Source organism: Andrena cerasifolii, chromosome 1, assembly GCF_050908995.1.
Source record: "Andrena cerasifolii isolate SP2316 chromosome 1, iyAndCera1_principal, whole genome shotgun sequence".
Lineage (NCBI taxonomy): Eukaryota > Metazoa > Arthropoda > Insecta > Hymenoptera > Andrenidae > Andrena > Andrena cerasifolii.
Genome location: NC_135118.1, coordinates 2,167,287 through 2,189,651, shown reverse-complemented (window position 1 = coordinate 2,189,651; position 22,365 = coordinate 2,167,287). Strand labels below are relative to the sequence as shown.

Genomic DNA, 22,365 nt, shown 5'->3' with positions numbered 1-22,365 from the left:
ATCTGACATCAGAACCGTAGTCGTCTGTGTCCGCAGATGGCTGCGTTCTGAGGTGCAGAGCCTGATGTCAGTGCCTAATGTCAGATCGGCAGCAGATCCGCAGCAGATCAGACAGTCAGACACTGCGCTCTCATGCCTGAGCCAGACCCTGCTACCAATCTGATGTCAGACTGGAGATAGATGGTTATCAGGGTAATAAGATTATCTTAAGTCACTGAATCTATGAATCTATATATGCAGCATCTTGAGCAAATACTTGAGTTGGCTTGAGAACATGTGACATCATACAAACATTTACTTATTTAAACAAGATCTTCCTCAAGCAAATGCTTAAGCACGACTTAAAGATTATCTTAAGGCACGTTTATGAATCTAGGCGGCATCTTAAGCAAATGCTAGAGACGGTCTTAAGCTTAAGACACGTTTGTGAATACCGTCCTAAGATATCTTTAACAGGTCCATAAGACATATTAAAGATATCTTTGTCCCGAATCAGGACGTTCAGATATTCAGACGTAAAACAATCGTAAAATGGACATCTTTAAGATGTCGTGTGCAGTCTGGAATGTTTGAATTTATCTTTTCGTTGGCTATAATGTTACACTAATAAAAATATGTCTTCCCATTTAAAAACACATCGACAATCTTGAAAGTTTGAGAAATATGACCTTGAGAAAAAAAGTCTTCTCCAGCACAATAATTGCCCCCCCCCCCCAAGCAAACATTTTTTTCCTGATATCTCTTTTCTCGTATCATTAAAAACAACGGAGATATTTTAAATTTAAATATTAGGTGACTCATCGTGTATATTTTAATGTGTGGAATGACACCGGGTGGAAGTTGTAGTACATACCTAGTGTTACAAAACCCTAATGGAGTTTGTCAAAATGAGCCTTCGTTTTTGAAAAATTTGAGTTTAAAGTTTTTTTGCGCTGTAGGACTATAAGTTCGAATATTGCACAGCAACGTTGCTGTGAACCGGGCGAACATCAAAACATTGCTGCAACATTGCCTGCAATATTGCACAGCAACAGTGCGGTGCTGTAGGGCTTAGAAAGCACAAGAGAGACTTCTACGGAAACAATACGGGCAACATGGTTTTAAGCAGTTTATTTAGGAAATTATAATAACAAATGTGCGCACGTGATAATAATAATAGACAATGTAGAATTTATTTTACAGGCACGCGTAGACCTCGTTCGAAATCGCATCGTCATAGTGTTCGTCGTGTTACACATTGAAATAGCAACGGATAGAACGCGGGTGCGTGTTAGTGTATAGCCAAGCGTAAACGCTCAGATCGAGGACAATTACAGTCTATTCGGTTTACCTTTCGCGAACCTTTTATACACATAGTCATAGAGATTACAAGTGTTTTCTCTTCCATTCTCTATGTTTATTGAAGCGCAAGCTCGCTTGTCGATTCGTTTATGTGCATGCAAGCATGTAAGTATACGTATTGTATGTGTACGCGTTTGCTTATATATATATATATGAATAAAAAGTATGTATGCATTTCTCTCGACACAAACACACACATGCATATCTACAGTCTCTCGTGAAGTATGTACAAGTGGTTGAACAGTACTTAACAGGAAGACGGAAATGTTAAAAAGTAAAGAGACGTACGAAAGTGGAAGAAAGATTGTTACATATTAACATATGTCAATAATATACATATATATGAGCAATATACATATATATGCGTGTGTATATATATATTAACTTTAATTAAGTTTATCCTCCACTATCCTTAAATACCAATCAGGACATGACAATTTGTTAAAAATCGCAATTTCTAACAATACTAATGAATACTGACATTCGAATACCTTTGAAAAGTTCAAAAGGAGTGAGTTCTTTTAATATACAAGTTCACCCCTTAAGTCTTCAAATGAGTCTTTTATAAAACGATTGTTCGACTATATCATTGACATATGTAACAGCTCAATGGCGGTCGAAAGGTTTAAGAGGACGGAGGAGTGGGCAAAGGAATAAAAACTGTGTCTTGCGATACGTCATAGTTTTTCAACGATAAGCTATGTTTTTTATACAAGTGAGCGAACATTTTTCACTTGTAAAGAACTGTTAAACAGCTGCCGTTAGACACCACTTATCGTGGTAGCACAATAATGCGTTAAAATCTTCAATGACACGACCTGAGTATTCTATCCATAAGCAGAAGACATTTCGATGGCGAAATAACGTCGATCTACAATTCTGCAACCTCTTGTCACAATAAAAAAAAACATCCGCAATTATTGCGTACTATCCACAGCTCTGAATCGATTAAAGCATGTTCTTTCTCTTGCTCTCAACATACCAATTTCGAGAGGTCGATGTAATCCATAACAAGAATGTATTATAATGTCGAAATGTAAATGAAGCATATACAGGGTGTCCCATCAGAAACTGGACACCTAATTATATCTACTAGTTTCAACGATACAAAAAGTAATATGGTCACTAGTATTTTTATCTTTTTAACTAGACTACATACTTTCTTATCCTAATCTCTCTCAATCGTGTTTAACACATTCCCTCGCGTCGTTGCGACTAAAGAATATAATTAAGTGTCCTGTTTCTGTTAAGATCAATTGGACATTTTGGAACTCAAGAGTTGTTGCCGCAAACGATTACAAGCACCAGATTATGGAACTTGAGCGCATTTTTATGTGCGTTTAACGTGCAAACCGATCCGTTTACAGACTGTTGTTCAAGCATCTCAGGTACGTAAGCATGGACGAATATTTGTGCCCTGTTTTTAATGTGTCATTCATATCCGCAGATACTTTTCCACAATAATATTCAATCGTTTTGTTCCCAAAATAATAAAATTTTTCTCGCATTAAGACGAGATGGTGATCTTTCACATTAGATCAGGCGGCGGTCTCTGAAATGCGATACTTGCTACCGAAATGCTACAAAGACCAGCTGTTACCACTCCCAAACATATGTATACGGATGTAATCAGCCAAAAGGCGAATAAATATAATGTTTTGTTGCAATATTTCCCACGAGCTGGATCATAATTTGGTTCATATTCCTTATACACCCACATTGAGCCTGCAAGACGTAATACATGCGAAAGTGAAATGGCTATAAATGATATACAGTAATCCCCCGTTATGAGTCCGTTTTTTCCTCCCGTTGAGAGTCCGGCGACTATCACCACCATTTCTTGGAAGCCTGCGGACGAGAGTGAGAGAACCGGAGAACGAGCGAAAAGACACGAAAGCGTCGACACGAAGTTGCCGTCGGGTACGAAAGAGAGAAAGCATGATACTGAACCATGTCCGCAAGCTAGAGTTGACCATTATTCGACTAAAAAATGATTGAAATAACTTTTCAACTAAAGATTCATCTTTTTCCTTAGTCGACTTCATCTTTTTCCTTAGTCGACTAAAAGTCACCCGAATTAACTTTATTGAAGGCGCCAGAGATGACGCTGGTTATTCAAAGGCCTTTCCTCTTGGGTTGTGAAAAACGTTGATCAGCTTTCATGCTATTCTTAGTCTAGAAAACGACTAACCGGTGAAAGCCTTTGCGGCCCGACCCGCGCGCGGTCGCCTGCCGGTCAGATTCTACAGAATCTGAATTTGTTTATTTTTCATCATATCAATATGAAAGTGACACCAATGGATTCCTGGCGCTCTTCCGATTAATTGCACAGAAAATAATTTAAATCGGACTATTTTTAACGAAACGGGCTTTGAATTTTGAAAATAAATTTCTTAACCAACCATAATAATTGTATGCCCAACATTGAATATTCGTAGGCAAACTGTCGTTTTTTTGTTAAGTAACCCACCATAATAATTGTAGGGGAAAGCATCAGAAAGAATATATATATGTACAATCTTTCAATCGTTGAAAAGCCTTTGGGCTCGGATTATCGGAAAAAACCTACCCACCCCACTGTTTTGCTTTCTCGCTGCGAGCGACGACCTTCGGGTCTAGATAGTAGACCGTCCGTTGACAGCCGAAAGCAATAATACCGACGGGCCACATAAAATCTTCCTGTTTTTGATAAGTGTTGATGAAAGTATAAAAAATGATATAATTCGGACCATGATTAAGGATATTACGTGAGAAATTTATTTGCAAAATTCAAAGCCCGTATCGTTAAAAATAGTCCGATTTAAATTATTTTCTGTTCAATTAATCGGGAGAACGCCAGGAATCCATTGATGTCACTTTCATATTGATATGATGAAAAATAAACAAATTCAGATTCTGTACAATCTGACCGGCAGGCGACCGCACGCGGGTCGGCCCACAAAGGCTTTCACCGGTTAGTCGTTTTCTAGACTAAAAATTGAATGAAAGCTGAAACCACGTTAGTCACAACCCCAGAGCTAAAGATCCTTCAATAACCGGCTTCATCTCTGGCGCATGACTAAAACTAAAGCTAAATCATCAAAATTCAAACTTTGAATAACGACTACCCGTAAGTACCTTTTATCTAGATATTATGTTTGCCCAACTCTACCGCAAGCCACTATGAGTCCGCCGCCAGCCCCGTTCGTCGAACTCATAACGGGGGATTACTGTAATGGATAGTAAAGTAAGGTATTGGTCATGTTACTGACCTATGATAAACCAACCAAGCATGAAGCAATTAATTAGCGTTTGTGTAGGAGATTGTCGTATTCTTTCTTCGTCTTGCTCTTCTTGACGTTGACGCACTCTCGCGGACAAATGTAATAACTGTTTGAAAACCCCGAAACCACCACCCACTAACAAATACACAGGAATATATTCTCCTTGCGGGCAATCATTGAGATACAGTCCTCCAATGATCATCATACATATTGGAACTACTATCGTTACTCCTATAATAATCGTACATCCAACTGAAATCAATAAAATATAAGATTAGTGAGTCACTTCCTGAAGAAATCTATACCGCCAATCTGTAATCTGTATTTTTCCTTACTAGTGCCTAAAAGTAAGACGATAATATTCTTCAAAAAATCAAACACTCCTTTTGAAGTTTTATGAGCTTCCCTCATACGACCAAATAATGAATCATAGGATGGAGGAGGAGCTGAAAAATAAAAATAATCACCTCTTCAAAATACAAATAGTTTAATTTAGCACGTTTTGTTAACCCCTGACGACCAACTCTGCTTCATACATGGGCGAGATCTCCATATCTTATACGGACCCTATGTTCTTCACAGGGACCCGGAACGGAACAGAAACAAAAATGATGAACGAAAAGAACAAAATATTTTTCTGGAACAGAAACAGAAACGAAACGAAATTCTTAACCCTATTGCAGGAATGAAAACTATATAACCAAATTAAAAATTCCAACTAATAACGTTCTGCACGCTTCAGGTTAAGAAATTTAAATTGTGTGCGCCTCTTATTTTCATCATGTTTCGTGTCAGTAAAAAAAGGAGTCTGATAAGGCTGGCTGCGGTGCTGGGAGAGGTATTGGGAATCTCGCTCTCGTGGGCACGGCTTGCAACTGAAAGCATCAAAACTCTAAGGGCAGTATTCTCAGTCGCTGCTTACTCTTAAGCAAATGCTTAAGCATTCGGCATCCTTTACTAGCTACTAGGTTAGTAGAGGATACCGCATGCTTAAGCACTTGCTTAAGAATAAGTAGCGTCTGAGAATACCGCCCTAAATTTTTTTCATAAGACATAATATATAATATTCTATAATACATAACTATAACGTATAATATTTTATAATATATGTACCAAAGGCAATAAAATTGTTAAAATAAGTTTATACAAATTATTTTTATAAATGAAATAACCGGTTCGGAACAAAATTTGTTTTTCATTCTGATGGAAACAAAACATTTTCCAGCAGGAACTATATTAACCGAAACAAAGTTATTATTATCAGAGCTGAACCGAAACAAGAAAACATCGTTCCAGGTCCCTGGTTCTTCATACATCGACTCGCGCCAGTCCCAGATACGGACCTATGCAACTGTTTGAGTTATGCTCTCCCTTTATGTACATAAACGGAGACTCGTATAAGCTGTTATACATAACGCTCAATTTCTAAGGTAAGTTATTGGGCCCTGCCCGTATAGTAACATTTTGGTTCCAAGGCCTGGGTCGTCAAGGGGTTAAGAATGTTGTTTACCATTTGGATCTATGGCTTCTTCGTAAGAAGGTGGTGCACCACGGTCATTAGTCAATGTCGACTGATGACCCAGAGGTAAGTTAATATTATGATAAGATGGTGGAGGCGTATAACAAGTAGACGTTATCTGAGTACTGGTGCCAGGATTTACACTCTCGTTTGTATCGATGTTATTACTTTGACTCAGTTGACTCAACGGCATCTCTTCACGTATATTTGTTGCTTGAAGCCAATGCATATAGCTTGCATTAAATATCCAGTGATGCTTTGATTTTGTAATGAACTTATCCTAACCTACAAATAGCTCTCGCAACTTGGACGTCGCATACGATATTTAATAACGCATAGCGTTGCAGTACGGCATCAGTTTCTTAAAAGGTACAGTTGGCGCAATTCAAATCTTACACCTCGATCGAATGTGAGTAACTACCCACATTTAACTGAATGCAAACAGAAAGATATAAACACTCCCAATGATGATGTATATTTTGAAAGAATTTTTACGACATAAACAGTTTGATGCGAAGGATCTGTCGAAAGTGGAATTTCAGAGACTTGCTTTCGTTTGAGAAGGGAAAGAATGCTTGACTGTCCAACGAACTGTCGCACCCCCGTTTTTGGAAACACCACAAACAAAGTTACGCGCACAACCGGCGTCTACATTTGGTTAAGCTCACTTTCCCCCGAGCGAACTGCCGTCAAACGGTTACACAGCATTAGCATGGTACATCTCTTATCAATTTTACAGTTTAGATGGATTATATTCGAAGCCACCCCACTATCAATTCGGAAGCTTATATCTGTGCCACGAGAAACCATGTGCGGCATACAAATCACACTTCGTACCTATTAAGTACATTGCAAGATCGACTATTCGATTGTGATAAGTAGGTATCAGCCGATTCTAAATCGAGGATTCAATTTTAGATTGAATCATTTGCGGGGTTATTTAAATGTTATGGAAAGAAGAGGGTGCAAAATTTGGCCTTGAATCTTTGAAACCCGAAATAGGTACTTGTACTTTACGTAATAATCTGTCAAATAACGGATTTTTTTTCGTGGCAACAGCAGCTATAGTAGCACTAGTGTTAAGAGTAGAAAGAAATTAAAATATTAATTAAGGAAATTCATCGAATTCTGTATTATTATTGGTTTCTCACATTTCCAAAGGTGACGCAATGCCCCATTCTGGTTTTTAATCACTTCATCTGTTTCATTGTCAGATCTAGCATAAAGCAGATTTCTGTTACATCGACGTGTATATGCACACGCACATCTGCTTTTGTTAGAGATTTGTTATTTGTTACAAAATGCAATAACAATAAAGTAGTTTCATCTTTTAATCTGCCCTTGTATTGGATTCAATTTTGGAAAACGTAAAAGAACTTTCCTTTACCATTTGTATATATAATTTATTTTATTTAAGGTCACCTTGTGTAGGTTATTATAAAAATTAGGATATTATAAAAATATAAAGAAAAGCAAATTTAAGATACATATCGCGCCCAGATAGTACAAAGACGTCCAAGCCAGGCGTTCAGGATGTCTTAAAGGCATCCACGAACATCCAGAAGACGCCTTAAAAAGGTCCTAAAAACGTCCATTTTTACAAAACAGTACGTCTTTAAGACGTCTTATAGACATCTTGGTTAGGTCCGAAACAGGCGTTTTTAAGACGTTCGTCGGTACTGGTTCGAATAAAAATTTAAGGAAGTAAATGGTTTTCAAAATAAGATCAAACTCGATAACAATTTATTTCATTTATTTAATTCAGAAATAATGTAGAATATATGCACTTACAATAGATACAAGAACATGTTAGTACGAGGTCGAATATTCAGAATATACAAACTATGCAGGATATACACTTAAAATAAACATGGATGTGCCCTTAAAATAGATAAAATATGTAGACATGTAGGTAGTATACATAAATTATACAAAGTATAATTGTTTATTCATCAAGTGCAGCAAACTCAATTTATCTGCAATCGTCTCTAAAATAAAAAGAGGTGTGAAATTAACTAATACCCTATACAAACAATTAAATAAAGACTGTAGTGTTACTCGCTTTGTTAAAATATCTTCGGCATGAACGTTTTCCTATCGCAGGCTCTTTTTAACCATGCTTGTATGGATAGTTCTGTACCTTTTTATTCTCTGCCATTTCCCTGTGTTCTGCTGCACCTTAAAGAAGAATTTCGAGGAAACATTACATTGAATTTTACAGTAATCAATATTAGGTGCAGTAAAATAAGGGTGATAGTTACATATTAAAACCGTTGCTACGTTTAATTTATGGAAATCTTCTTTCCTTTTTCTGCCGAGGTCAACTAAATAGCAATGCAACATCCATTGGTCATCAACGACGTTAGCGCCCGTTTCACAAAATTATAATGATTGGAACCATAAAAATTTGCAAATTCGTTAACCTAAAATTTAAAAATTATTCCACCCTAACCTAGAACTAATACATACCTGTGACCGCGAATACTGAAACAAATATACAAAAACTGTACAAAATCGTTATGAATGCTGTATAAAAACTGTATGAAAACAATATAAAAACTGTATAAAACCGGTTTGCATACATTCGGTCAGAAACATTTAAACAAATGCCCCTGTGTTTTTGGTTTTTCATTGTTTCTTTGGGAAAATGTTTATAAACATTTATATACACCAGTATGTACTTATGTATATATGCATGTAGATCTAATTAGGCTTTACCTGTTCGATCTATCCATATTTCGTGGATGGTTTGGGTTAGACAGCGGTTACAATCCCTGCTTTCCTTGAATTAATGTATCCTAGGGCGGTATTCTCAGTCGTTGCTTATTCTTAAGATCGTTGTAAGCATACGGCATCCTCTACTAACCTAGTAGCTAGTAAAGGATGCTGAATGCTTAAGCATTTGCTTAAGAATAAGTAGCGACTTAGAACACCGCCCTAAGAATAAGCAACGACTGAGAATACCACCCCTAATGTATCGACATTTCTCAGATGGCGCACAGCCTCTTTTGAACGCCTGTTTCGGACGTAACCAAGGCGTGCTCTGAACGAAATACGTCTTTAAAACGTCTTCTGGACGTCTTACAGACGTCCATTTTCACAAGTCAGGCCGACAGGCGTTCGGACCTAAAATGGGCGTAAAATGGACGTCTTTAAGATGTCCTGTGCTATCTGGGCGGCCTGTATAAATTTATAAATATTGATCTATACTTTTAAAAGAACCAGAAATATTGTTTAAAGATGCAGTTATTTAGAATTCAAAATTTCATTTTGACATTTTCGTGTTCTATGTGATATCATAAGAATTTTTTCCCACGTTAAGAGTTCCCACGATCTCCAATTTGATGAACGATAAAGTATCACGCAACCATCGAGATAAAGCATCTAATTCAATGAGCGATGCTTCAATATAAGGCAATTGTTTAAATTTCATTGTTGTAAAACATTCGGTAACAAACACTAACACGTTTTATGGGTTTAAATACGAGTTGCGCACCAAAGCCAGAACAGTCTTATTTTTAATCTTTATCGAGTAGTTCTTATTCAAAACGTCGTGATGGAGTATTCAATTGGAATTACAAAATTCTTATTACTTTTCGTTTTATGTATTGCTTCGTGGTCACGTGTTGAAGTAATTTGAAAATTTTCCTCTAACTCTATATTGGGCGAATTCCACTTATGTACGCCCAGATCGCCCGCCGCGTTCGCGATATGTAAGTGAAATCTAGGGGATTGCGGGTGATTTGGGTGTAAATGGAATTCGCCCATTAATGAACTTAATTTTTATTATTTTTTACCAAGCAATGAGGTAATTAATTCGGAAATACTTGAGTAGTTAGACGTACCCTTGAGGTTTTTATAAGTCATTAATCTTTAATAAGTTATTAATCTTTAGAATATCATGAAATATTGAAAATTATTATCTGCATGGAAGACCTACCGCTATATCCACGTCATATTTTTCTGTCACTAACATCCCGTGTTGTTAAGTTTCAAAGAAATGAATGTTAATTTTATATCAACTAAACTGTCTTTGTTCTTTTTTTGCGTAACAAATTTTTGTTTCTATTTATCAGGCGAAAAATAAAGCCACAGTGACCAGTTTTAACGCAGATGTCCCTGGTAACGATGTGGTTGACTCCTGGAATTATGATCTTGCAAACAATCTGATCGCTTCGACCATCAAAGTTAAGAAAAATTGTCCAGGAATAATAGAGGTATGCAATCAGCACTACCAATTCAAATGTTAACAACCCATACTGTGATTATATTCATCGAGAGGAAGTCAATCCTCTGGTGGTTGTATAATAATTCTCAGAGTACAATTACTTCCATATTTAACTTTTTGCTTCTGCTTAGTAAATATTTTCCATGAATACCTACATATATGTAAAAGAAGTTTCCAGAGGAATTTATGTAATTGTTATGATAATAAGAATGATTAAAAAACTTAATAATTCTCCTTAGGTTGATATAAGAATATATCAGGGTGAAAATATGGTCAATACATTAAACAAAAAGTTTGAGAAGCCAATGAAGGATTTCGCAGATTATAACATATGTGGGTCACTTGACTATCCTGAACCTGATGATGATTCATGCTCGATCGCTGAAGTAAGAATGTATAATGTTATACCGATTCCATTCCAAATTCTTGATGCTAGTATAATTTCAGTTTTAGTAAAAATTTTCTGGAACTTTAGGACTGGTGAACAAAATGGATTAACTGTAAAGTCTGCATACACGTGAATTTTACTTTTCAGGGCGAACAATCTGCTAAAGATTGCGACATTAGTTCTTGGTTTAGCGACATGAATCCTGGTGATTACAGAATCGAATGCGACTTCAAGCAAGAGGATAATATGCTCACCAGCCTTAAAATGGATGTCACAGTTGAAAGTGAATAACGAGAATAAGCACTTTCTCTTTGCAACTCTAATAAATACATTATGAACGATAGAGTAGAGTATTGTAACTGTAGCTTGTTAGATCTTACATCATTGGAAAATAAAGATACTAGCACATACCAATGTTTATTATTTATTTTTTGTTCGATTTAATAACGTATATATTTAATTCCCACTGTCCTCTACTGGACACATTTCAAAGAGCTCAATAAAATGTTGGGTCTTCGAAAAAGAGAGATAATACCAGAGTAGAAAATGGAGATACAGAAGGAGAACGCTGAATTTACTTATGTTTTCAAAACTAGTCTGATCCAAACTGTTTCCTCTTCTTGACAAAACTCTTGGAAATTGCGATTGTGATTTCTTCTTTTTTGAATCACCGAGTATTTTCTACTGTGCAGTAATAAGAAGTGATAATATTAATTATATGCATTAAGCAACACCTTCGATACCATTACTCTATCAGTTCATGTTAGAATTATGTTATTTTTCAGCTATACATATCAAAATTCTTACTCTCGCATTAACGCTTTTTCTCATTATTGGGATGTTGGGTGGATTACTTGTAATTCCTATAATAAAGGGGACTTTAGCCAACTTCAATTTTTTTTAAATTCAATTATAATAACATAAAAAGCACAAGTGAAAATATTAATTAAGAAATAACAGTTTAAATGCAGACGTGAGGTACATATAGCCATTTAATTTTCCATTATTCCTTAGTACTATTAGTCTTCGGAGTTTTGAAGGCATGTTCTGTGTCTGTCTAATATTGCTGACATCAACTTCTACTGGTTGACTCAAATCATACTATCATTTTCGAAAAATATACACTCACATTAATTAAAGGATCACCTCTAGGAACCCGAAAATAGGGACAAGTTCACATGGTCATAACTCCGGCAAAAATCGTGGTATCGATATTTTGAAACTATGATTTGAAAGCGTGGAATCCCTACTTTCAGCTGCCTTTTCAGATTTTAGCTGTATTACTTTTCGGCAAAGTTATAACGATATAAAGAGCACTTGGTCAATTTTAAACAAATTTCTTCAACTTGCGAAAGTCCCATAGAGAGTATGAAATTTTTTACACAAATCCTATTTACATTAGTCGAAAGCGGCTACTTTGTTGTGCAAAAACAGAGTAATACATTTCTTGTCCGATTTTTTTTGGCCGAGTTATTCAACTTTGAAGCAAAAACTGTTTTTTTTTACTTTAGTCGCTTCTGGCAAGCGAAGGAATCATCGTAGAACGTTCATGAAAAAGCAATAGAAACATCAGTCTTTCCTCTTTAAGACGCATCTTTGACTTTTTCAATTCGATTAAAATTTCGGTCCATGATGTCCTTTCGAAGATATGCTTAAAAATTGCACGAATTCCATTTTTACTTCAACTCGCTGTATTTTCGCGAGGGATGACCGGAACATCAATATCTTAAGCTCATTTTAAAGCGAAGAGTCTCCCGATTCTTTTGAGTTCCAACTGAACGCACTGCGATAATTTTTTACCTGTGGCCTTTAAGTTTGAAGTTACCGTTTCGAAAAAATAAGGCTACAAAATGTGTCGCACTGTCGGTCGTTCCCACGGAAGCGAGCACTCTTGTTCGTATCCCCACCCGCCGCTATAAGTGACGGTAGCAGCCGAAAGCGAGCCGAATAACACCGACGATACCGAATGTTCCTGTGTGTGCACACAAATATGACAAACACCTCCAAGCGATATGCCATTGGTGGTGCCAATGCCGGCGGTACGACAGTCACGAGGCCGCTCGAGAACTTTTTTCCAAACGGTAACTTCTAACTTAAAGGTCACAAGTAAAAAATTATCGCAGCGCGTTCCGGTGGAACTCAAAAGAATCGGGAGACTCTCCGCTTTAGAATTGAGCTTAACACATTGATGTTCCGCTCATCCCTCGCGGAGATACAGCGAGTTGAAGAAAAAATGGAATTTGTGCAATTTTTAAGCATATTTTCGAAGGAACATCATAGACCGAAATTTTAATCGAATCGAAAACGTCAGAGATGCGTCTTAAAGAGAAAAGACTGATGTTTCTATTGCTTTTTTCATGAACGTTCTACGATGATTCCTTCGCTTGCCAGAAGCGACTAAAGTAAACAAAAACGGTTTTTGCTTCAAAGTTGAATAACTCGGTCAAAAAAAATCGCACAATAAATTTATTACTCTCTTTTTACACAGAAAAGTAGTCACTTTCGACTGGTGTAAGTAGGATTTGTGTAAAAAAATTTATACTCTCCATGGGACTTTTGCAAGTTGAAGAAATTTGTTTAAAATTGACCAAGTGCTCTTTATATCGTTATAACTTTGCCGAAAAGTAATACAGCTAAAATCTGAAAAGGCAGCTGAAAGTAGGGATTCCACGCTTTCAAATCATAGTTTCAAAATATCGATACCACGATTTTTGCCGGAGTTATGACCATGTGAACTTGTCCCTATTTTTCGGGTTCCTAGAGGTGATCCTTTAATTAATGTGAGGAGTGTATGTACTGATTCGACTACATGGATCAAAATTTTAGTATGACAAAAATTATGCTTTTGAAATTAAAGCTTCATAATATCAAACATATTTAAAGCATTATTTTTAGTATATTAATTTTTCTATCTCTACTGAATTTTTCATGAATCCTAAAACCATAAATATAGGGAAAATATGGAGATAAAAGTAAAACAATTAATCAATTAATCACTTCTATTCTATTTAGAGGAATTACAACACCTTTTATTGGATGATAGAATTTTTTAGGGGGCTGTCTGTTTGTAACACAGACTGGTGTTAAATCTACAATACTTGAATCCTTCAAAAAAAGAATTTATTATGTCATTAAGTTTGGAAACAAGTCGGTTACAATATGTTACAAATAAAATTTACCAAAATTTAAGAAATATGGTCTTTGCCATCACATAATCATATACATTAAGATCTGATTCAAAATGGACACATCGAATTATTGGAGTTTCTTGGGATTTAGTAAAATTTTATGATTTATATGAATATTATTTAATGTAACGTAATTTTCTTTGTTTTCCCTCTCCAAAACTCTTTGATACTTCTGTAATATTTGATTTTTACATGAAATGATCTTGAATAAATTTTAATTTTTTTCTATTACATACTTTCTGTTGAACATAAGTGGATGATATATTGAAAATAATGATAGTATAATCAAAAATACAATATTTAATTAATTTTTCAATTACTATACAGGATCATCCGCTCTGTAATCTTAAGACTGCAACCTACAGCAGTCTCACGACTGCAATCGTCGCGCGCGCGCGAACAGACGAAAATGGCAACACTGTCTCACGGACGCATTCCACTACAACCATTCACCGGCCCGGCGTTCGGAGGGCTGCCAGCGACCGCTGAACAGCAGTGATGCCCGAGCTTCAAAAATTTTAGGGTGGTCTCTTTCAAATTAAGGTCGTAAAGAGCTATTTGAAATTTCCCGGCCCAGGTTGAAGAATTTGGGACCTTTTTCGTAAAAGTTATGAACTATAAAAGATATCGGAATGAAATTTGCACCGAAAATTGAGGAAAAATTATTCCCTCTTAATGATGGATAATGTAAAATATTTTACGTGTACTTAATTTTTCTTTTATCAATTTTTTAACCGTAATTGTTGTGAAAAGCTTTTGCAAACTGTTTATTTGATTCTGTTTTGAATGCTCTTTTTAAAATTCATGATGTTGATAATCAATAGGCTAGTTGTTTCTGTGTCATTACTTTCATAAATTGAGAAATTAAATTTTTATTCAATTATGTGTTAGTTCTGCAGACCTCAGAATCTATTGTTCTGGTTTTCTTTTTTATAATTTTATCCTTAATGTAGTGCATGCATAGATCGGACGTAAAGGGCAACTAATAGGACGTGTCTATGTTTATAGCGGTCTTTGAATTTTTTTCTAGAATTTTTGTGTCTGAATGTTTTAACCTTTTAGCTACTCAATTTCGTTAATGACATTTTTGGAACGATGGGCCATTATTGTGGCTTTTACACGCAGGTGGCGAAAAATCTCTCTGTACAGAGGTATAGCGCCACGGTCAACCCTGTTGTAGCTAAAAATTTTGAAATTAAGACGGGTACGAAACCAGTCGACACTGTTTTCAAACCTCATTAGAGTAATCTGGGGTGCGAGTGGTAAACCGATCATAAAAGCGGAGCGCGCGGCTAGCTTACCTGGGCCGAGAAATTCCGCACAGCTCTTTGTTGCGTTAATTTGAAACAGTGCAACTTAGTTAAAATTTTTGAGGCTCGGGCGTCACTGCTGTTCAGCGGTCGCTGACAGCCCTCCGAACCTGTGATGCCAGATCGGGGACGGGTTTCCTCGAGAATTTCCCCCACCTCGCGCATACTACGCCGGAGCAGCGTATCCGTGAGCTCGGCGCTTCGGAGTCCAACTCACGGACACGCAGCTCCGGCGTAGTGTGCGCGAGGTGGGGGAAATTCTCGAGGGAACTCGTCCTCGATCTGGCATCACAGCTCCGAACGCCGGGCCGGTGGTTGCAGTGGAATGCGTCCGTGAGGCGATGTTACCATTTCGTTTGTTCGCGCGCGCGCGTAGGTTGCAGTTTTAACGGATGACCCTGTACATGTCAGGAAGAGACTTTACTTGCATTTGTGACGAGAGTATAATTAATATGGTGTAGACCTATGATAAATATGGAACCCAATATGCATACATTTATTTATATAACACTATACCGCTACGACTGATAGGTGCTGATAGGGAATTAAGAACTCTAAGTAGATGCAAAAGATAGTTGGAGGTTATGTCATACTTCGAATTACGTAGCTTGTTCTAAGATTATTGCGTGATTCACAACCTCGAGTTTCCAAAAATGTTTTCATACTTTGCTGAACGTGTTGTATTTTACGAACCATCGGGTGTTAATTGAAATATTTATTATGAAACAATAATGGTGAACTTTACATATCAAAATTGATCACCCTGTTTAAATTATTTCTTTATATGATGTTCTATTAAAAAACAACTGTAGTCAGTTGTTTATTTGTTACGTTAATATATCAACTTTAAGGTTGGTTCAGACACGTCCAGTAGTTTATAGCGAATTCGGTATCGCGCACTGACTCTGTGCCGGTGCCAGAAAATGAGTTGGATTGGTTGTTTCTGATAGAGACGAAGATAACTCTATAAGAATCAACCAATTCAAGTCATTTACTGGCACCAGCTCAGAGTCAGTGAGAGATACCGAATTTGCTGTTAGTCTAGTACACAGCCGAATCTAGTACTAGCCGTGCTGAAGGCAAAATGGCAACACTGCGAAAGTCCAGCTTCGATATACCTAACCCAACCTACCGTATCAGCCTCCAGCCTCTGACTACCCACCCCGACGAGCCTCCCAGCTACACAGTTTCCCTCTACTGGTATTTCGGTTTCCCGTCTATCTTTCAAATATTTATATTAATGTAGAACTGAAATCCTCTAAATATCAGAAACGGAGGAAGAATTCATGTGTTTTATTTATTTATATTAATTCTACAGGTCCTTATTTTTGTGTGTAGCACATTTATTTAATATAATCTAGGGTAGATGTCCCAATTACCGTGTCCTGTCCCTATTACCGTGCCTTTATATTTAACGAAGTCGTACAAAAAAACTCGCATACATAAATAAGGAAAGAATATTTTTTAATTAAATTAAACTATTAATATATGTGTTACAAACGAGAAGGTTGGATTTTTAAACAATCAAAGCATAGAAAAAAAATTCAAAAATGCATATGAAGATTTCGATGGATTTACCTAAATCCTTACCGAAAATGGTAAGGAACACATACTTTACAGTAGTGAATAAATTGATAATTATCATGATTTGCACTTATGTAAAGTGTTTATTATATCATAAAAGGTTCCAATTTTATGAAAAATAGCAAAATAAGCACTTTTGAAACGTTTTCGTATTTTTAAAGCGAATCCGGTAATTGGGACAGGAAGTTAAGGGGGTAGACACGGGTAATGCAGCGCGCTGTATACCGATACAATCTGGCCCGAAACATGGGTTCGGGATTTTTCGTTTTTAGTCCTTATATGAGCAGATTTGGGGTTGGGCGAGGTCTCATTCGAAAGAGGAAGGTTCAATGCGGAGCGCTCTGCTCATGGTTCAACGAGATTGTGTTGATATGTAATAATATCAGTGTCCAAAGTAAAGCAAAAGTCGACAAAATATACCCGCAGAATCCAAGCATTTTTAGGTCACTAAAAGAGTTTTGTGACTCAAACGGTGAGCAGAGCGCTCCGCATTGAGTCTTCTTCTTTCGAATGAGACCTCTCCCAGGCCAAAATCTGCTCATATAAGAACGAAAAACGAAAAATCGTAACTACATTCCCAAATCAGAGTTCCGCCACATTGGCGATAATACATAGCAAGTCACGTGACAAATTTAGTTGAGGTAGTAGATACGAGATGGCGCCTATTCGGGAGGACTGTGGGGTACTTTCCTACGGAGGCACTGGTGCCAGGGCAGGTCCACAAAAAATGAAATATTCGATGAGTAATAAAATGAACAATAACAGTTTAATATATCAACTCAGGTACAGAGAGAAACCTCGTGGCAGCCTTGCACGTGGAAAAAGCTGACTGCCACGAGGAGAGAGATGCAATGCTTAAAACTAAAGTTCTGAGCGACACTAACACGGTGTCGCCGTTCTCGCCGCTGATTGACTTGTCAGCTTACAATCCCCTAGCGTGGCGAACACGCGTTCTTTCAGCGCGTTTGTGCTAAATGGCGCGCTTGCGGCGCCACAGGACTGCCAACGTGGATTCATAGCAAAACTGAAGCGATAGCTGGATATACGAGCCACAATAAAAGCATGATGGAGTCAATGTATGCATTTTCGGACGATTGTAGGTTAGGTTATATTCATTTTAGGCATACATTGACATAGGAACTGCTGGGAATTGTATACATTTACTAAATTAATGCTTTTATCGTTACATATACATCACTTGAAATCGCTGTCGTATTTATGTCATAGTAATTCAGGCAGTTAGAACAACAACGGACTAACCTACATTAAAAAAAAATTCCTATTGTACATCGATGGCTTACAATTAGTGCACACATATTGTATGTCCACTTTTAGCGTTTTTGAGAAAAACAGGTTCAAATATTCAATGGTACTTTATAATTACATAAATGCTTTTTGCATTATTGTAATATAGGTATCACTGAAAGTATGTAATTAGTAGTATAAGTATTAGTATTAGAATCTGCAAAATTATAATAATAACTCGACAATAATGCTTGGAAGTTGGACATGCTATTGTAACCAAGTACAGAGGAGGACATACTATACTGAATGATATTATATAAAAATGAATGAAAGGAATAATACTGGAAATAATCTCACTTCAATATTATATTTATTTTTAAAGTAACAGAAATAAAAAAGTAATTCGCGGTAGATATAGGAAGACTTTAAAATTTTTTTATTTATTGTCACATTTTTCCAAGACTATTTTCATCCTCTGGCATGGACACACAACATTTGTGCACTCAGCATAATAAATTCAGGGACATACAATAAACAAAAATATAATTTTTGATGAATTTATAAAAAAGATAAAAATGTAATTTTTATGCAGCATAAACAGTCAAGCACTATTTCTTGCATATAAAAACTCAAATTTCATAAAAACTAGACATACAATATGTGTGCACTAAGCCATCCCAATATTTTTGAGTACCTTTTTTATATTATTTGTTAATAGCCAACGGTTATATGGACAGGATCATTAAAGGAATTGAAGCATCATAAAATAGTAATAAACCCCGTAAACATTGTGTTTCATAATTATTCCAGTTCAGAATTCGTTCATGAAATCCGCTACTGAAAATGCGCAGGCTGGATGCGCGTGATTATTATGTGGTCGGCTCCTCGAAGTGACAGAAAATATAACCTAAGTATATGACAACAAATGTTTAGTGGCCATTTCGTTCTTTTACGAAACATTTGTGAACTACCTTATCATCCTTTCAAAATATTATTATTACGTCACAACAGCATCTTTAGGAAATCGGGTATAGCAATCAGGTTATATTTTCTGCCACTTCGAGGAGCCGACCACATAATAATCACGCGCATCCAGTCTGCGCATTTTCACTAGCCCAATTCAACATTCAATACAATTTTGTATATATAATGTTTGTTGACAACTGCTTTCTGCAGAGGACGTGTAATAAGTGTATTTCATGTTCTGTTTCGGTGCTTTGCTAGTAAAAAAATGTCTAACCTAACAAATTTCATTTTCTGGGGACATTTCCTCATCTATTTTCCCTTTTCACTTAGAATTCCTTACTGCTAACGTAGAATATTGTAGCACAAGCACATTTCAAGTAATTAAAATGTACAATGAATTTTCTACGTTTACAGTTCCAGCCGACTTTCCGTTTAAATTTTTATAAGTATAACGAAAGAACTGAGAATTTCTTTCCTTATTCAGAATAGAATACAGAAATAGCAAACAGCTCCCTCTCGCGTTCACCGGGTAATCGTCGATCTATCGGTATTACCATTTCTGTGCAGAAAAAAATGCTGTAATACCGACCTGCCGAATCGGCCAGGTCACGTGACGTGTCAACCCCCTTAACGCTTGTCCCTATTACCCTTCGGTGCCCATTGGCTCCCTCTGTAACTGCTAAACCTAACCTTACTTTCGTTTTTCAGAACGGGTGAACAGAAATTTATATTTGCATATTTTGCTTTTGTAATGAAAAGGCTCTCGTAGAGCAAAAAAATGTTTTGAACAGTTCAAAGTTCAAAGACATAACCTAACCGCGGGAACGCTATTCAAAAAAGGCCACGGGAATAGGGACAACGCATTTTTCAGGGTATGGTAATGGGGACAATAACATGTATTTTTATTTCAAATAAAAAATAATGGAAAATTAACATTTCCAACCCGAAAAAATGCTTTAATAAAGAGAAAAGTTAACTCTTGAATTCAAAACACCAATATAAATTTTCACCAAGCAAAATTAAAGTAAGAGAAGTCAGTAATTAATTCCTTCGCGAGCATGTCGGCGTCAAAGCACGGTAATTGGGACATCTGCCCTATAGCATTTTTGGACATTTTGTTTTACATATATTTTTTTTATAAATTTCACATATTCATTAATAATGCCACGACGTTGCATTTTCCACAATATTTTGAAATCTTTCAACAATATTATAAACATCTATTGTAAGTGCAGATATTTTCCATATTCTGTACCTATATTTTGTATAATTTGTATAATCTATGTGTACTACCTACATGTTCTACATATTTCATATCTATTTTAAGTGGTATATTCTGTACATTCGACCTTGTACTGAAATTTTCATGTATCTATTGTAAGTGCATATACATATATTCTGCATACCTATATCCTGTATACATAATAATACTATAAATAAATCTAATTGGAATTAAATAAACGAAATACATTGTTATCGAGTTCGATATTATTTTGAAAACCTTTTCATCCATCAATTTTTATTCAATCGAATCAGTACCGATGAACGTCTTAAAAACGCCCTACAAACGTCCTGAAAACGATATAAAACCGTTTTAAAAGCGTCCTGAAAACGTTTTAAAAGCGTCCTGAAAACGTTTTAAAAACGTCCTGAAAACGTTTCAAAAACGCCCTGAAAACGTTTTAAAAACGTCCTGAAAACGTTTTAAAAACGTTTTGAAAGCGTTCTGGTTTGTGAAAATGGACGTTTTTAGGACCTTTTCTGGACCTCTTCTGGACGTTTTTAAAACGGTTTTGTGCTATCAGGGATGTATCCCCGATCCTGATAGCACAGGACGTCTTAAAGACGTCCATTTTAGGTCCGAACGCCTGTCTCCCTGATTTGTGAAAATGGACATCTTTAAAACGTCTTAAAGACGTATTTTGCAGACGTCTGTAAGTCGTTCAGAGCACACCTTGGTTACGTCCAAAACAGGCGTTCAAAAGAGGCTGTGCGCCATCTGAGAAATGTCGATACATTAGGATACATTAGTTCAAGGAAAGCAGGGATTGTAACCGCTGTCTAACCCAAACCATCCACGAAATATGGATAGATCGAACAGGTAAAGTCTAATTAGATCTACATACATATATATATACATAAGTACATACTGGTGTATATAAATGTTTATAAACATTTGCCCAAAGAAACAATGAAAAACCAAAAACACAGGGGCATTTGTTTAAATGTTTCTGACCGAATGTATGCACACCGGTTTTATACAGTTTTTATATTGTTTTCATACAGTTTTTATACAGCATTCATAACGATTTTGTACAGTTTTTGTATATTTGTTTGAGTATTTGCGGCCACAGGTATGTATTAGTTCTAGGTTAGGGTTTGAATAATTTTTAAATTTTAGGTTAACGAATTGGCAAATTTTTATGGTTCCAATCATTATAATTTTGTGAAACGATTGCTAACGTCGTTGATGACCAATGGATGTTGCATTGCTATTTAGTTGACCTTGGCAGAAAAAGGAGAGAAGATTTCCATAAATTAAACGTAGCAACGGTTTTAATATGTAACTATCACCCTTTTTTTACTGCTCCTAATATTGATTACTGTAAAATTCAATGTAATGTTTTCTCGAAATTTTTCTTTAAGGTGCAGCAGAACACAGGGAAATGGTAGAGAATAAAAAGGTACAGAACTATCCATACAAGCCTGGCTAAAAAGAGCTTGCGATAGGAAAACGTTACTGCCGAAGATATTTTAACAAAGCTATTAACACTACAGTCTTTATTTAATTGTTTGTATAGGGTATTAGTTAATTTCACGTCTCTTTTTATTTTCAGACAAGCAGCACACTTTAGAGACGATTGCAGTCACATTGAGATTCCTGCACTCAATGAATAAACAATTATACTTTGTATAATTTATGTATACTACCTACATGTTCTACATATTTTATCTATTTTAAGGGCACATCCATGTTTATTTTAAGTGTATATCCTGCATAGTTTGTATATTCTGTATATTCGACCTAATATGTACTTGTATCTATTGTAAGTGCATATATTCTACATTATTTCTGAATTACATAAATTAAATCAATTGTCATCAAGTTTGATCTTATTTTGAAAAGCATTTACTTCCTTAAATTTTTATTAAATCAAACCAGTACTGTGATGAACGTCTTAAAAACGCCTGTTTCGGATCTAATCAAGACGTCTTAAAGACGTACTGTTTTATGAAAATGGACGTTTTTAGGACCTTTTTAAGGCGTCTTCTGGACGTTCGTGGACGTCTTTAAGACGTCCTGAACGCCTGACCTAGACGTTTTTAAGGCTG

At 36.2% G+C, this 22,365-nt stretch overlaps 2 protein-coding genes and 4 long non-coding RNA genes across 7 annotated transcripts; 2 read left to right on the top strand and 4 right to left on the bottom strand.

Moving 5' to 3' along the window:
- Positions 1-1,095: 1,095 nt before the first annotated feature.
- LOC143375465 (uncharacterized) lies at positions 1,096-7,269 on the bottom strand. Of its 2 annotated transcripts, XM_076824717.1 has the most exons (5): positions 6,740-7,269; positions 6,115-6,702; positions 4,940-5,050; positions 4,593-4,856; positions 1,096-3,066 (listed from the first exon to the last, which is right to left on the bottom strand). In XM_076824717.1, the coding sequence occupies exons 2-5, from the start codon at positions 6,350-6,352 to the stop codon at positions 2,870-2,872; spliced, it is 810 nt and encodes a 269-aa protein (XP_076680832.1). In that variant the 5' UTR covers positions 6,353-6,702; positions 6,740-7,269; the 3' UTR covers positions 1,096-2,869. The 2 variants fall into 2 exon arrangements, with proteins under 2 accessions (XP_076680832.1, XP_076680752.1); XM_076824637.1 differs by having other exon boundaries at positions 6,115-7,269.
- An 858-nt stretch (positions 7,270-8,127) lies between these two features.
- Positions 8,128-9,089, bottom strand: LOC143375622 (uncharacterized). Its single transcript, XR_013086945.1, has 3 exons — positions 8,842-9,089; positions 8,385-8,546; positions 8,128-8,301 (listed from the first exon to the last, which is right to left on the bottom strand). It is a non-coding gene; the product is annotated as an uncharacterized LOC143375622 (long non-coding RNA).
- A 523-nt stretch (positions 9,090-9,612) lies between these two features.
- LOC143375563 (uncharacterized) lies at positions 9,613-11,149 on the top strand. The gene is made up of 4 exons (XM_076824847.1): positions 9,613-9,754; positions 10,200-10,340; positions 10,591-10,737; positions 10,887-11,149. Exons 1-4 carry the CDS (start codon positions 9,680-9,682, stop codon positions 11,028-11,030), a joined length of 507 nt encoding a protein of 168 aa, XP_076680962.1. The 5' UTR covers positions 9,613-9,679; the 3' UTR covers positions 11,031-11,149.
- Positions 10,860-12,733, bottom strand: LOC143375664 (uncharacterized). Its single transcript, XR_013086953.1, has 2 exons — positions 11,547-12,733; positions 10,860-11,423 (listed from the first exon to the last, which is right to left on the bottom strand). It is a non-coding gene; the product is annotated as an uncharacterized LOC143375664 (long non-coding RNA).
- Positions 12,734-20,926: 8,193 nt separating this feature from the next.
- LOC143368229 (uncharacterized) lies at positions 20,927-21,860 on the top strand. The gene is made up of 3 exons (XR_013085179.1): positions 20,927-21,133; positions 21,434-21,595; positions 21,679-21,860. It is a non-coding gene; the product is annotated as an uncharacterized LOC143368229 (long non-coding RNA).
- LOC143368235 (uncharacterized) lies at positions 21,305-22,355 on the bottom strand. The gene is made up of 2 exons (XR_013085182.1): positions 21,872-22,355; positions 21,305-21,811 (listed from the first exon to the last, which is right to left on the bottom strand). It is a non-coding gene; the product is annotated as an uncharacterized LOC143368235 (long non-coding RNA).
- Between the last annotated feature and the right edge of the window lie 10 nt (positions 22,356-22,365).

Excerpts from the sequence above, each read along its gene's own strand:
- LOC143375465 (XM_076824637.1), bottom strand. The coding sequence starts at position 6,352 with ATGCATTGGCTTCAAGCAACAAATATACGTGAAGAGATGCCGTTGAGT. Across the intron at positions 4,857-4,939 it reads CGTCTTACTTTTAGGCACTA|TTGGATGTACGATTATTATA; the intron begins GTAAGGAAAAAT and ends TATTGATTTCAG. Across the intron at positions 3,067-4,592 it reads GCTTGGTTGGTTTATCATAG|GCTCAATGTGGGTGTATAAG; the intron begins GTCAGTAACATG and ends TACGTCTTGCAG.
- LOC143375563 (XM_076824847.1), top strand. The coding sequence starts at position 9,680 with ATGGAGTATTCAATTGGAATTACAAAATTCTTATTACTTTTCGTTTTA. Across the intron at positions 9,755-10,199 it reads CTTCGTGGTCACGTGTTGAA|GCGAAAAATAAAGCCACAGT; the intron begins GTAATTTGAAAA and ends TCTATTTATCAG. Across the intron at positions 10,738-10,886 it reads ATTCATGCTCGATCGCTGAA|GGCGAACAATCTGCTAAAGA; the intron begins GTAAGAATGTAT and ends TTTACTTTTCAG.